This window comes from Rhinoraja longicauda, chromosome 8 (genome assembly GCF_053455715.1).
Source record: "Rhinoraja longicauda isolate Sanriku21f chromosome 8, sRhiLon1.1, whole genome shotgun sequence".
NCBI lineage: Eukaryota > Metazoa > Chordata > Chondrichthyes > Rajiformes > Arhynchobatidae > Rhinoraja > Rhinoraja longicauda.
This window is the reverse complement of record NC_135960.1, coordinates 51758583-51774581: the sequence shown is the minus strand read 5'-3', so window position 1 is coordinate 51774581 and position 15999 is coordinate 51758583. Positions and strand designations below refer to the sequence as shown.

General features: G+C 41.3%; 1 protein-coding gene across 2 annotated transcripts in view; it reads right to left on the bottom strand.

The window, feature by feature from the left end:
- rapgef4a (Rap guanine nucleotide exchange factor 4a) overlaps nucleotides 1–15764 on the bottom strand; it is a 171407-nt gene extending 155643 nt beyond the window's left edge. The window contains exon 1 of one of the 2 annotated variants that reach the window (XM_078403958.1): nucleotides 15349–15764. In XM_078403958.1, coding sequence (XP_078260084.1) covers nucleotides 15349–15431 — 83 coding nt within the window. In that variant the 5' untranslated portion in view covers nucleotides 15432–15764. Of the gene's footprint in view, nucleotides 1–11498; nucleotides 11641–15348 lie in introns of those variants that run through there. The other variant, XM_078403959.1, reaches the window with a different exon arrangement.
- Nucleotides 15765–15999: the final 235 nt, after the last annotated feature.

The window sequence follows — 15999 nt, the reverse complement described above, 5'->3', positions numbered from 1 at the left end:
ACATCAGGGACTGAAATCTCTGAGAATATGCCCGCAGTGACACAGTCCTCACTCTTTGTTTCCTACTGCCACCAAGAATAAAATGTCCACATTCTCCCCACACCTGTACTTCCTCTGTACTGATGTGTCAGTGGAATGCCACAGGATCTCAGGATCAAGGAGATGCCTGGCCTGAAGCAGTGGCTAGTAAAGGCAAAAATGGAAACAAGCACAGGATTGCTAAGCGTTCAGAAAAGACTTGCATAACCATTCCTGGGGTGAGAGACTACATTATAACGATGAATTAGAGAGGCTGATATCGGTTTTTTTCTTAAGCTAAAGACTGAAGGGATATTTGATAGAAATATATTAAATGATGAAGGATCTGGATAGAATAGAAATTGGGAAGTTGTTCCTTTTCGTGAAGAAGTCCATGACTAGAGATTACAGGTATTAAATTATCAATAGTGGCACGAGGAGATGTGTGATTGGAACATAGATGGCACTGCCTGTAGATATAGATGCTGGGAATTGGATAAATATGTGGTGCAGCAAAAATTGCCACAGAAAACGATACGATAGAACTTTTTTTATCTCAGGCTATCCTGGGGAGTGGGGAAGAACAAAAGGAGGAGCCGGCGTGCTTTGTAACTTTGTCAGCGCCGTAGGTGGCTGCTATTTGTATACATTGGGTATGCAGCAAAGATTTTCACTGTGCCTAGTCACATGTGACAATAAAGTATTCCATCCAACTCCATCCATTCCATATTGATCTGCCATCAGTTATAAATCATAAAAATATATATAACATGAAATTAAAGTGATGAGTGGAAAGGATTGGGGATGTGCAAAGATTGGGGAGGTTGGGAGGGGGGTGGGGAGGGGAGTCAGTCTACCCTACGACTGAAGGGGGAGGAGTTGTACAGTTTGATAGCCACAGGGTAAAAGGATCTCCTGCGGCATTCTGTACTGCATCTTGGTGGAACCAGTCTGTTACTGAAGGTACTGTACTCCTCAGGTTGACCAGCGTGTCTTGGAGGGGGTGAGCTGTATAGTCCAAGGTGCTCCGCAGTTTGAGGAGCATCCTCCCCTCCAAAACCACTTCCCATGTCCAACTCTGCCCCCAGGATGGAGCCAGCCTTCTTGATGAGTTTGTTAATTCTGTTGGCATCCATGGCCTTCACTCAGCTGCCCCAGCACATGACAGTGAAGAAGATGGCACTGGCTTCACCAATTGGTAGAATATCTGCAGCATCTTACTGCAGATGTTGAAGGAGCGGAGCATTCTCAAAAAGTACAGCTGGCTCTGTCCCTTATTGTGCAGGGCCTCCGCGTACCTGGACCAGTCCAGTTTACTGTCCAGGTACACTCCAAGGTATTTGTACTCCCTGGTAAACTGCACATCCACATCATTGATGGTGACAAGAGACAAGCTGTGGAACTAATGAATTACTCTGCTAAAGAATCTGTACTGACATGATGGGCCAAATGGCCTATTTACTGCACTTCAGTCATTCTATGACAATTTCTAGCCATAACTTCTAATGCCTCATTAATTTCCCTCATAATTATTTAATATATCTGACATTTCATTATCTTTGGCATTTTCAGTCTATTCACTCCTTTGTAGTCTCATTTATATGTTATCTTTCTTTCAATTTATGTGTCTATAATATATATTACCATTTTTGCTTTAGGTTCTTGACCAATTCAGTTTCACAGTTCCCCCATCTTAACATTTTTTAACCACTTAGTGTATTCAGTCTGAAGGTCTTGACCCGAAACGTCACCCATTCCTTCTCTCAGGGATGCTGCCTGTCCTGCTGAGTTACTCCAGCTTTTTGTGTCTATCTACAGTATTTACCTCTTACATTCTGTTCATGTAGTTAGACTCTACTTCTCCTAGTTAGGAATTATTCAATTTGATTTGTTAAGTAGGCATACGGGCATTTACCATTTTTTACCAGACCCCAACGTTTTACATTTTTAATTACCACAAATTACATTACAAAATCAATAGGGAGTCTATGGGCAAGGTGGAAATATGTGTTGTTGGTTTACACTCCACTAATTCCAATGTAACTAATTATCTGGTTGTATTGCACCAAAACCATCACCATTAACATCCAAACATGGTTACACAAGTATGAGCAATTCCATTACAGGGATGATTAATGAAGTTAAAGTAGGATGATGATCATTACTGGCAAACTATATCAGCTGGAAATGCCAGCTCAATATTCACAAGGTCATAAGTGATAGGAGCAGTATTAGGCCATTCATCCCAAGTCTACTCCACTATTCAATCATGGCTGATCTATCTCTCCCTCCTAACCCCATTCGCAGGCCTGATCTACTCTCTGAACAACCACGCTGCCGATGACCAGAGCGACGACCGAAGACCGGAACGCATCCTGGTTGGCCCAACTCACCCCACAGGCCTCGCTGGATATTGCGGTGAAGCCGGGCGGCGAGGCCTGTCTGGGCCGAAGGAGCCTCAGAGGTGGTGGTGATGGGAGCCTTGGCGGGGGCAGCGGGTGCCTCGGCGGCGCCAACGGGAGCCTTGGCGGTGGTGGAGCCTCACCGTCGCTGAGCATGAGGGGGTAGGGAAAAACAATGGGGACCCGGTGTGGGGGGACCGCCGTGGAGAACAATGAGTATCCGGCGTGGGGGGACCGCTGTGAGGGACGGCGGAGAGCAAAGGGAGACCCAGTGTGGGGGAGGGGGTGGGTACTACAGTTTAGAATACTCTGCCCAGGGGATAAGTCTCCATTTGTTTGTGTGTTTGTTCATTTGTTCTGGTGAGGGCGCTGTGCACATGGCAGCCAGCCAACAGTCGCTTGTCTTTTACTTTTTGTCTTCACTTTTAATTTCAAGTTTTTTGTGTACCTTGTGTGTTGTGACAAGGAATTCCACAGATTCACCACCCTTTGACTAAAGAAATCCCTTCTCATCTCCTTCCTAAAGGAAGGTCCTTTAATTCTGAGGCTATGACCTCTAGTCCTAGACTCTCCCACTAGTGGAAACATCCTCTCCACATCCACTCTACTCAAGCCTTTCACTATTCACACAATATTGTTGGAAGAAAAGCTATCAATGCACCAAAGAAACGCTACTCATGCCAATAAGTTTATTTAAAGTATGAGTTTAGCTTCAGTACCAACTATGGCAATTAGTCACTTTGCACATGACCTTTGTAGCAAAGAATCAAAGGTCTTGGTTGAAGATCTTGAAGAATTTAACAGGGAAAGGTAAAGGACTGCATGAAACATAAACCATACAGTAATAGCTAAGAAACTGAAAATAAAATATTCATTGAAACAATTTGTAAATACTGTCAAAAAAATGTTTAAAGTGTTTAAGCTAAGAAAGCACAAGGTGAAGTATATCAGTGATCAGTGTTAGACAAGGCAGGAAGATGCAGAAATATATTGTAGGGAAACATTTTCATGGGCCAGTTCCCCTGTACTCAATACTCATTGGTCATCACTTTTAAATATAAAATCACATTTTATCTGAAGGGTATGATACAGAACGAGAGGTTAATACCATGATATGATCCATCCCTCTCTATGAAGTAGTAATTGATTTATTTTGTGGATTTGCACTATGCACATTGGAAGTATGAAACTACTAGTCTCCACTTTATTCAGTGATGTGTATAGCTTTGAGGGGCACTGTGGTTCAGTGGTAGCACTCTCACCACTCAATCAGAATATAGTGGTTTTAATTTCACTGCAGGGACTAGAATATAAAATCTAGACTACCACTGAAAAAGACTTACACAGGCAGTGTTGCTGGCTTTTGGATGACATGTTAAACTGAGGCACCATCTGTCTTCTCACATGGGCATTAAAGATCCCTGGCACTATTTTTTAAAAGAGCAGTCTCCATTGACTCTTCTGGGTAATATTCATCCCAAAGCCATTCTAACATTGTTGTTTCTAGGTTCTTGCTATAAATGCTGCTGCATTATCAATATTCTAATAATGACTATATGCAAACATACTTATGGCACTGAATGCAACTCTTTTTGCTGCCCTTCGAGTTATATGAATGTTGCCTACTCAGATACTTAATAAACCATTGTACCTAGCTTCACAGTGTACCACCACATATCAGGGAAAACAGGATGTAATACGAAGGCCTAATTTGTTTTTTTTTTAAAGTTTCACCAATCAAGATTGAATGAATAATTTGAATCACTTTGATACTGAATGAGATCAAAAGAGTCTTTTAACTTAAAATGTAATTGCACAATTACTTAGAAACACCAGTTGTGATTATAGACTACAAGTAGTGTTCAAAAGGTTTGATGTGGAGAATAAAACAAAGATAATTTATGCTCTGGCAATTTGACAAAAGAGATACTGCAAAGTATGTCACACTTCTAGTTGAATAATAAGATCAAAGATAATCATTTTCAATTTCTGTCAGAGAATATCGACATAAACTTAATTTATTTGTCTAATGATCCACTCAGTCTGAATCACTCCACACGTAGGTTCTTCATAGATCCAGAACAAAGGTGCCAACGTCAAATCCCACCTTTAACAAGAATACTTATTCTCAATTTGACAACATCACCTTCTTATGCTCTTGTCAGCGCCTCATCCTCTTCCCTCCTTAGACATTTCCTCTGCCTTTAAGCAATATTTTTTATTTATCCAATTTATTTTTGTTTGATAGCAATCCCAAAGATGTAACAACCAAAATGCTGCTTTCCCACACTAATTCTGTTTTTCCATCTTGCTGTCCTATTCTGACTAAGTATTCAAAGTATTGGATGGAATATCTCTAATGGCTTCAAATCATCAAATATAGCTTTGGCTTTGTAATATTATGCAGCGTTCCATAATATTACTCCAATGTTATGTGCATCCTCCTCTGTCCCATGATTTTTGGCACAGTAGTAATAATTACTTTAGCAACACATGTGCCTACCCAATCTTCCCCCCAACTTTCAAAATTCTCATCTAAAAGGAATTGCAAGCAAACAGTATTTACTATCCTAACCTGTCCATCCCAGTCCTAATACGTGTCCCTCTGATATTTTTTCTAATTGTACAGCACAGTTGTAGGTTTTTGCTGCACCGAAGTAACCACACGAATGTCAGCTGCTGTTGTATTCCTGTCAAAATCTGAAAGACAATATAAAATTGCTGCTACAATCAATAACTGGAATATTTGGTAGGCACCTCTTTTTTCCTCATACTCCAACTCTAACTCCTTATATAAACACACCTATATGTGTTGAATTGCTACCATCTTGGACACGATTGTTCAGTAATCATGTAAAATATCAGAAGATTAAATAATAGAAAAAAATGGCGAATATATTCCATACCATTCCAAATAGATAGTAAAAGAAAATAACTGCAGATGCTGGTACAAATCGAAGGTATTTATTCACAAAATGATGGAGTAACTCAACAGGTCAGGCAGCATCTCAGGAGAGAAGGAATGGGTTATTTATTCACAAAATGCTGGAGTACCTCAGCAGGTCAGGCAAATAGATAGTAAAATGCTTTTGAAGGATAGTCACTGCTGCAATGTGAGATTCACTAGCCAATTCACGGTAGCGCAGCGGTAGAGTTGCTGCTTTACAGCGAATGCAGCGCCGGAGACTCAGGTTCGATCCTGACTACGGGCGCTGCACTGTAAGGAGTTTGTACGTTCTCCCCGTGACCTGCGTGGGTTTTCTCCGAGATCTTCGGTTTCCTCCCACACTCCAAAGACGTACAGGTATGTAGGTTAATTGACTGGGTAAATTTAAAAATTGTCCCTAGTGTGTGTAGGGTAGTGTTAGTGTGCGGGGATCACTGGGCGGTGCGGACTTGGTGGGCCAAAAAGGCCTGTTTCCGCGCTGTATCTGAAATATGAAATAATAAATAAAAATAATATGAAAATAATGCAAAATCCCCACAGAAGTAGAATGACATGAACGGATTTTATGCTTTAGAAATGTGATTTAAAAAAAATATTGGTCAACATGTACAGAATAATTCCACAATAATAATGAAAACAATATTTTACATTTAACACAACAGATGGGTCCTCAGCTTAACATTTTATTTGATAAACAGCACCTCAAATAATGCACTTCTTCCTCACTGCATTGCATTGTAAGCCTAGATTTTTCAGTTCAAAATATGGAGTCTGACCTGAATCCTTAAAACTGTAACTTAAGAGATGGAAGTGCTACACAGTAAACGTTAACTGACACTGGTGAAATGATATTTTACTTTTTCATGAGATATGCTTCTCAGGAAGATAATGAATTATTCATTACTTTTCTAATTTTGGAACTGTTGTGGGTTTACCAAGACAGAAGAAATTGTCATCTTTCCCAAATTATCCAGAGTTACAATGCAGATATTATCCACATAGACTTTTTTTTCACTCCTCCAAATAATTTAGATTACCTTGCCTCTGAGATTGCCAGCCCTTGGGTGGCACTTTCGCTGTTCTAAAAAAGATAGCATATGAACAATTATAACTGCTCATAAATGGACATCCATGAAGCATTGGATTCAAGGCAGCACAGTGGTGCACCAGTAGAGTTGCTGCCTTACAGTGCCAGAGTCCCAGGTTAATCCTGACCAAGGGGGCTATCTGTACAAAGTTTGTACATTCTCCCTGCGACCGCATGGGTTTTCTCTGGGTGATCCGGTTTCCACCCATATTCTGAAGACGTGCAGGTTCGGAGGTTAATTGGCCTCTGTAAATTGTCCCTAGTGTGTGGGGTCGACCTAGTGTATGGATGATCACTAGTCGACATAGATTCAGTGGGCCAAAGGGCCTGTTTCCATGCTGTATCTATAAGCTAAACTAAAAACTGAGACATTAGTAGAGGCAGAATGTATTCCACCACCAGAATCTGTAATTTCATGACCTGAAATTTCCTTCACTTTACATTACAGTAAAGACAGCAGACCAACCTTGATTCAATGAAGGCTGGTCTAACTTAGCAATCCCTGCTAAATCCTGCCCAACATTCTGCAAAATCTGTTCATGAATGGTCAGGAACAATTATACAAACAAATGGAGGAGGATGCTCTGTAAATTTCCCTCTCCTCAAAAATGGTGAGACCCAGCATCCGTGTTCCAAGGTGAAGACCAAAGCATTTGCGACCATGCTCAGCTGAAGTGCCAAGTGGGTAATTAATTCTGAGTTCCTCCTGCCCCATTATCTCAGAAGTCTGCCTTCAGCCAAGTTGATTCACTCCAGATGATATAGAAAATATGGCCTAGAGAAATATGGCCTTAGTCATACGAACTAAGACGTACAAAGACGTACAGGTATGTAGGTTAATTGGCTGGGTAAATGTAAAAATTGTCCCTAGTGGGTGTAGGATAGTGCTAATGTGCGGGGATCGCTGGGCGGCACGGACTTGGAGGGCCGAAAAGGCCTGTTTCCGGCTGTATATATATGATATGATATGATGATATATGAACTCCAAATATAATTCACACTTTGAAGAAATTTATTTTCACTTAAGCCAGGAGAAACATGCTTCCCACATTTACCCTGTTCAGCTCTCATATAATTTCATACATTTCTGAGGTCGCTTGTTATTTTTCTGTTTTCCTCATTTTCATTATTCCTGTAACCAGCCTGGTGAATTTTCATTGTGCTCCCTCTTTAGCAAGTACAGGTACATCTGTTACAGCATGAATTGAATGTAAAGTGATTGATGTCAAAGTGGGCTAAATTTGTATTATGTGGGCCAAATTAGTTATAGTCATAGAGTGATAGAGTATTACAGCATGGAAACAGGCCCTTCGGCCCAACTGCCCACACAGGCCAACATGCCCCATCTACACTAGTCCCACCTGCCTGTGTTTGACCCATATCCCTCTAGACCTGTCCTATCCATGTACCCGTCTAAATGTTTATTAAATTTGTCATAACACAATTTCTATCAGGGATCAGTAAACCAGTTAAAAAAGTTACTTTGGAAATTGACAAGCAGTAAAGAAAATTGTCTTGGAAAAAAAAGTCTAGATTCTTCCATGTAACCTCCCTACAGTAATCAGACATCATTCATTGCCCCATGGTCTTGTCAGTTTCACTGCAGGAGTACCACATCTATCTACTACTTGTGCACTGAAATTATATTAAACTATATTAAACAATGTAACAGAACCTTCAGTATGTTTAGCAGTCGCAAAACTAAACTTGTAACTCTGAAAAATATATATATATATTGAATCCTTTGGATAAATAACTTTGTTATTTTGAGACTGAAATTCTCTAGCCCTAAACCCCCTTTTCCCCATTGACACATTTGATTTTAAACACATTTTTTCATAACATTATGTTTCTTAGCAATGCAGTTATCGCTTTATAGCAGAACTACCTGTGTGTCCTTTTTAGGTCATGAGATAATGTTGCAGGTGTGGTATCACTCAGGTCTAATTATAATTTTTTTAATTATAATTTTTGTTCTTGAACTCAAATTCTCTTGCAATAAAGGCCTCCTTCCTTATTATGCCACATGTTAGCTTTCAGTGACTTTTGTACAAGGTCATATGCATCACTGAACATCAACATTTGCTAAGCTCTAACCAATTTAAAAAATGACTCAATTTTTTTCTTACAGAAGTCTAAACCCTTATGTTCATCCACATTGTACACCTACTGTCATCCATTCACTGCCCTACATCACAGCCACTATTCAACCAATAACTCCCACCAATATTTTCTACCTCTTTAGCTTCTTGCTACACTCAAATTAATTCCAATTCCATACTTTTTTCTACCAAGCCAAGACAGTTTTTGATGTCACTCCCTATCAACAGTGCGACCTCATCTACTTTTCCTCTTTGCCTGTCCTTCCCAAATATTGAATATTCTAGAATATTTACCTGACAACTTTTATCATCCTGCAGCCTCATTTCCAAAATGACAATGAGATCATATCCCTTTATAATAATGTGTGCCATTCATTCATCCGCCCTGTTTTGGATGTATTTAGATCTAATGCATTTAATTTTGGCCTTCTAACATTTTTTTTCTCTAATCTATCCCTTTTTGCTATATATTTCTGTTTCTACTGCCCATTTATTGTGCTTACAATATTTCCAACTTCCGTTGCTCAATTCCTCCAACTGCAAATTGTATTCATTACCAATGATAAGTTAGGCTCGAATTGTGTATGAAACCTGCAGTTATATCCCTGGGCCTACAACTAGCATTGTTTGAGTTTCAGATCCTAGCTTTCACTCTTTCTTTTTTCTTGTTGTTCATTGGACTTTCTCTCTTGCAATTTTTCTCCCCTTACCTCATCTTGACAGCCTTTTGTCATTAACCCACTTCTCAAACCTCTTGCCTCACGAAGTTTTGGGCTCTGCTCTTCAGCTGACCTCCACTCCTACCAACCCAGAACTGTTTTACCCTTAGATGACCTCTTCTATCCCACCACTGGTGGTTCTTCCAAGTAAAAAAAAACAAATTCCCTCATACTCCTAACACAAATGAGACCCTTCTTTGACTTAAATAGTACAATCACTTTTTGTTCTTGTACCTTTCCTGGCTCCTTTCTCACATCATTTATCATTTTAATGATGGACTCTTGAGAGCAAATTTCTGAACATCCATAAATTATAAAGAAAACTATCATCACATCCTATTTTCTTTGTCCCATTACTCCTTTAGTATTCTTGTTTTACCATTTCAACACCTCATTATCAATCACATGTCCTCAAATATTGGCTTCCCATGTTCTCTAAAAAATTTTAATGCAAAATTTCATCCAATTTAATTTCATTTGGCCGACACTGTTGATTATTATCATAGTTACTTCTATCAGAACCAACATTTTGCCAATTTAATTTGGGACTGGTTCTTAATGAAACACAAGATGTTTTTGTTTGGTGTGCATACGTCTATAGATTGAAACACCATCATTAAATATTATTTAGAACAAGCTTGAGATTGTTTTGATTGACAGCTTTGTGATCAGAGCTTTCAACATAGATTTATCTGCAGTTCTATGAAGTCAAGAATCAATCAACACCCTGGAAACAATAGAGAATCAAAGCTTTTTGTTTCCATGGCAATAAATCACCAGGCATGAAATAAACATTTTCAGAGTTTAAGGTATGATAAAAGATAACTTAGCAGAATCATTCTTATTATTTAAACCAATGACAATAACAAAGTTTATAAACATCCTAAATTGTACAGATCTGCAGAGAATACTGAGCATTTACTAAGTCGAATACATTTATCTATTGGTTTAGCCTTGTTCCAATGAACTGGTATATAATAGCAGGATTTTCTGCTGAAATCAAAGCTTAAAATGCCTTCAAATGAAAATATACTTCAGTCAATATTAATTACATGACAGTTGCAGATGCTGAGCCTTGGGTAAAGATCAAAATCAAAATTCTCGAAGGTTGTGATTTTTGGAAATTTATAATCAAGTGCATTGTTGTTGGACTGTGGGTGACTGAATTTTGTCCAAAAACTCTTTTTTTGGATGACAAATAAAGCTATCTTGAATCTCTTGAATCTTGTACGTGTGATTTTACAGCATCAAGTTATCAGCTTGCAAATTTTAAAAACGAAGGCTATGATTTAGAATTTAGAATTGTGAATTTACAAGCACTAAATAATCTGATAACTTTCTGTGGCAAAAGAAACCTAAACATCAAAGCAATGTTCCAGAACCCAGACAACCAATGAACAATGCAAAAGACAAAATTATAGCCATAGCCTATTGAACAGACTTTCATTAGTTACAAAAGTAAATCAAGTAGAGCACAAAGCCCAATATTGCTGCAGCAGGCTCCCTTGTCATCCAGCTGGCCATATTATATTGTTGACTGATAGAACCACAAGGAATGCAACCTGCCTGCAGTCTTTCCAGTATCAGATAATTCCCAGTAACAAATAATAGTATATATTCACAGGCTGATGTACCATAATTATCCCTATTAGGAAGATAATATTGTACTCACCTTGCTAAAGTAATGGGACAATACAATTTGTGTCCTATATTCTGATAACGTCTTCTATAACCTTAGATCTAGAATGATCAGCAAACATGAGGAGCATAGGATAACCTGATTTATTTTGAAATAACCTATTGAAGGTTCGGAGAAGCTTCTTCAACTTTACATTGTGCTTCAGTGCCCCGTTGGAGCTGAATTCTAGTAATACACTTCAAATAATGAGGTAAATGTATTAAAATGTACTAATTTCAGAAACTAACAATTTTGCCATCTATATTCTCTCTTGGGTTAGCAACATAAGGAAAGTGTTTGTTATTTTGTTACCGTATTGTTTGAAGAAGAGAAAAATACATATTTATATGTCTACTAGTCTGAGGTGGACCCGTTGGGTCCAAATCTCTCCTGCGGGCCTCTCCTGGGGCAGCCCTCCCCCAACTGACGATCCTGCAGGCCTGGAAACCCTCTCCAACTGACGAAGCCCGTAACCGGGCGGGAAGTGTCCCCCAGGGCCATTGGCGGGCGAGGGGGGACAGGGAAAGGGAGAGGGAGCCACTCACCTCGGCCCCGTGCCGCCGCGCTGCAGCCAGAGCGAGCTGTGGACCCAAAGCCTCTCGTGCAGCACGGCGGCGATCGTCAGCGAACAGCGGCGACGGCCATCTTGTTGGACCCTCTGCCGCCGCGTTGCACCACGGGTGGAAGGTCAGGCGCGGGGCACGCCAGGACAGGCGCCGGTCCTCCTGGCGGGGGGGGGGGGGCGAGGCAAAGCGCATTTATTAAAGTTAGCGGCAGCAGGTGGGCTCAGCAACCCCCTCCCTGGCACCAAACCTCTCCTGCATTGGTCCAGTACCCTCTCCTCCCCAACTCCCCCTACCCCCCCCCACTCATCCAACCCCACCCACTCACCCACTCCATCCCCCCTCAACCCCCCAAAACCTCTCCTGCATTGGTCTGTCACCCTCCCCCACTTCCCCTTCTCTTCCTTCCCCCCACTCACCCACTCCATCCCCCCTCAACCCCCACTCCCACCCTCCCCCACTCCATTCCCCCTGAACCCCCCCTCCCCCAATGCTGTGGCTCGCTACCATTTGCAACATCGCAGGCATGGAATGACGTCCAAAACGCAGCTCATCCTCCCCGCGGGGGGGGGGGTGGAAGAGAGCAGATGAGTAGGTGAGGAAGGGGTGAGGGATAAGGGGGGGGTTGAGGGGGGAAGGAGGGGTGGGTGGGGGGTGGAGGGGAGGAGGGGGCGTTCAGGGCGGATGGAATGGGTGAGTTAGCGGCAGCTCATCAGCCCACAGCCCACAGCCCCCCCCCCCTCATTGGCCGCTATTCCAGTCACTCTGGCGGGTCCCGTCACCGGCAGTCATCGTAGGCCCCCCACCCCCTCATTGGCCGTCACTCGGGTGGGTCCCATTGTAACATCATACACTGAACATGGCAAGCATCGGTTTTATAGGGTAATTTTTAAACTTTAAAATCTCTCTAACTTTAAAAATATGACCAATTTGATTGAAACTTGGATGAATATGTCCCCAGGCCAAAGGTGAGTAAGATGGTGCTAAACTTGTCGCGCTATCATGTACCATTTTTTTGTGGATGAAATCCGCCCAAAGAAATGAAGGCACAAACATACGAAACAAACAAGATGAGAATTTTAGTAATATATAGATTACATAATCCAATCTATAACCATCTGTAACCATCCAGACCATCTGTAATTGTTTAATTCAATACTTAATCCTCAAGGCTGAAATGTGCCAAGTTGGAGGAGACATACTTTTGCTCTAGTTTATATTGAGCCTTGTTGGAATAGTGTGGGAGGTCAAAGGCAGAAAAATTAAAATGAGAGTTGTATGCAAGATTAATTAAATGCAGAATAATGATGTGAAAGCTAACTACTTGGAGTCACCCTTGTGAATTAAAGAGTTATTCTGTAAAACAGTAATCCGAACTAAAATCATTTGCCCTAAATAAAGAAAACCATATAGACAACAGACAATAGGTGCAGGAGCAGGCCATTCGGCCCTTTGAGCCAGCACCGCCATTCAATGTGATCATGGCTGATCATTCACAATCAGTACCCCGTTCCTGCCCTCTCCCCTTAATGATAACTCCGCTATCATTAAGAGCTCTATCTAACTCTCTCTTGAAAACATCCAGAGAATTGGCCTCCACTGCCTTCTGAGGCAGAGAATTACACAGATTTACAACGAGTAAAAAAGTTTTACCTTATCTCCGTTCTAAATGGCCTACCCCTTATTCTTAAACTGTGGCCCCTGGTTCTGGACTCCCCCAACATTGGGAACATGTTTCCCGTTTCCATAACAATATTTAAAAGACACTTGGACAGGTACATGAACAGTTTGAGTTTAGTTTATTATACTGAGGTACAGTGAAAAGCGTTTGTAGCGTGCTAACAAAAATTCCACCCTAAGACAGCAGAGGAATATGGGCCAAGGGCAGGCCGGTGGGATTAGTGTCGATGAGACATTTTGGTCAGCATGAGCAAGTAGGCTGAAGGGCCCGTTTCCGTGCTCTCTGACTCTATGACTCAATTACAAACCTACACAGTTCCAGGGAGACATGCACACTCCACACAGACCATGCCCGAGTTTAGTTTAGTTTAGTTTAATAGTTAGCATTAAATGCAGTATGGCAAATTGGAAGAAACGCAAGTAAATTGCTGCTTCATTTGGTCCTCAGATGCCCCAAGCAAATGAATAGATGCTGCATTTTCTGAGGTTACTTCAGAAGCTGCTATGGAGTGTGGATTTTGTTGGAGATAGAAGAGTGGACAATTCACAGTCAGAGATGCATCTGGTGGTGTTATAAATCATAGAGGATGATATCCTGAGTGGGAAGGCTGAAAAGGAGGAATACAAGGAGGAATGCATGTCCTTGTTCTGGTTGGGAAGGGAGCATGTTAATGTAGAAGTCAAAGAAATTACAGAGTTTCAATTCTTCTAAATTTTGGGGTAAAGGAAATTACAGTTCAGGAAAGAGTTGCCTTGGAAGTACTGGTATGGAAGGCAATCTCAAGGCAAAGAAACAGAATGGAATGTATTTACTGAAATTGTGTGGAAACAAGTGGAGTCAAAGTAGTCAGGGACTGTAGTGGATAATGGTTGCCAACTTATCCATGAAAGCTGAGATCGAGAAGTCAAGGAAGGGACAAGGCAGAGATGGTCCATCCAAAAGTGAGAGCTCATTGGATATTGACATCTGGATTAGTATGATGATGATGTCTAACATAGAACAGTGTAGCATAGGAACAGGCTATTTGGCCCATAATGTCTGTGCCAACATGATGCCAAGATAAACTAATCTTACCTGCCTGCTCATGGTCCACATTCCTTCATTCCCTGCAAATCCATGTGCCTATCTAAAAGCCTCTTCAATGCAACTAATGTCTAATATCATTGACACAGACTATGCCCATGTACCAATTTAAATGTATGTGAATTTTAAAGTTCCTTTTTGGTCAGTTGTCAATAGACAATCTGGTAATGCTGCTTATGTGCTGATAGTGCCTGTTAGATGGGCATTACTGCTACATGGATAAACATTGAAAAAACATGCCCGTGTGTTCTTAAATCAAACACATTGTAACATGGTAACATTCTACACATCAGGAAAGGCGTTGACCATCAAACCATATTGTGAATGTGACTTTAAAGATTCTGGGAATGATTTTAAGAATGTAACGCTGTGTTAGCGTTTAAGAGAACTCTAGAGGTACTATTATCAGATGAAATGTTTATCTACATGTATAGATAACATTTTTCATTAATAGTACACGAACCAAATACCATCGCTTCGATGGAGAGAAGGATGGGCCTGCACTTCCTATTTAAACTGCTTCTTCATCATTGGTCTCCGCAGAAACCTGGTTGAATAGGACATTAAACTCATGTCACCATATTCTGATAAAAACATGTGGCTCAGTTTTAAACGTAGTCAACTAAAATCGCCCAGATCAATGTTGGCAAAAACCGTCAGTGTGGTTTTTCAAGTGCATAGACAGACATACAGACAGACCTTCGATGCTTCTGGCATGTTAACTGGATCCGGATACAATTATGCGAGAAAAACAAACTGTCCTCTTGCAGGCGCTTGTGTTTCCCAATTAAACAGTTGACCGGTTTTGATGTAGGAAATAGGGAAAGTACCTTTTAAGATTTATTATACAACATATTCGTGTTAAATAAAATTGATAGTAAACCCCCGGTCCCTACTCGACTGCCAGCCTCGCCGTTCCGATTGCAATCCCAGCATCGTTAGACGCCTTTGTTATCACCGCATTGCCTCATTTTATTTTCTCCAGAAGCCTAAGAATCCACAGTGGGTCTAGCCCACGAAGCCTCCTCCCCATTATTTCCATTCCCTTTCCCAGTTTACATTCCATACCTTTTATCCAGGCAAGTGATCCATTCTGCTGATGTCAAAGACTGGGATGAGGTACGAGCCGCAACCATGGCAGGGGAGATCATAGGCTCAGCAGCTGCAGCAGAGACTTCCAGCAAACAGAGTGATCGGCTCAGTGATTGCTGGTTGCTGACTCTGACGGAGCTGAAGAAAATCCCCTCCTAACACTAAACCCTGGAAAGAATGGAGCAAAACACATCCTTGACGTCAGAATGCAGAAGCGGCACAAACGAGACGGAGCTTTGGAAAAGCGAAAGTGCAATGTGCAAGTAAGCGAGCGAGCGACAGCAGCGGCAGCGGCAGCAGCAGCAGCAGCAGCCTGTGCCTCAGCGGGATCGAACGGGAGGGCAAAACCTGCTCCCAAGCCGTGTAGGAGAAGGATATTAACACCGGGCACTTTTCCAAATATAGCATTAGGTTTATACAACAAGTGCAAAATCAAGTAGTCCACATTGGAAACTCGACTGTATCCTGCCTCGCAGCGAGGTGCTTTGAGATGCTTTACTGCTCGGCCAGCGTGAACACCTGCAATTGGGTCTGTCGGGAATAAGTCGTGTCTTTAATTGACATTCAAGAAGCCGTGCATCTTTTAGCTGTGTGTAGGTTTGCATTTAACGTGAGTAAGTCATTATC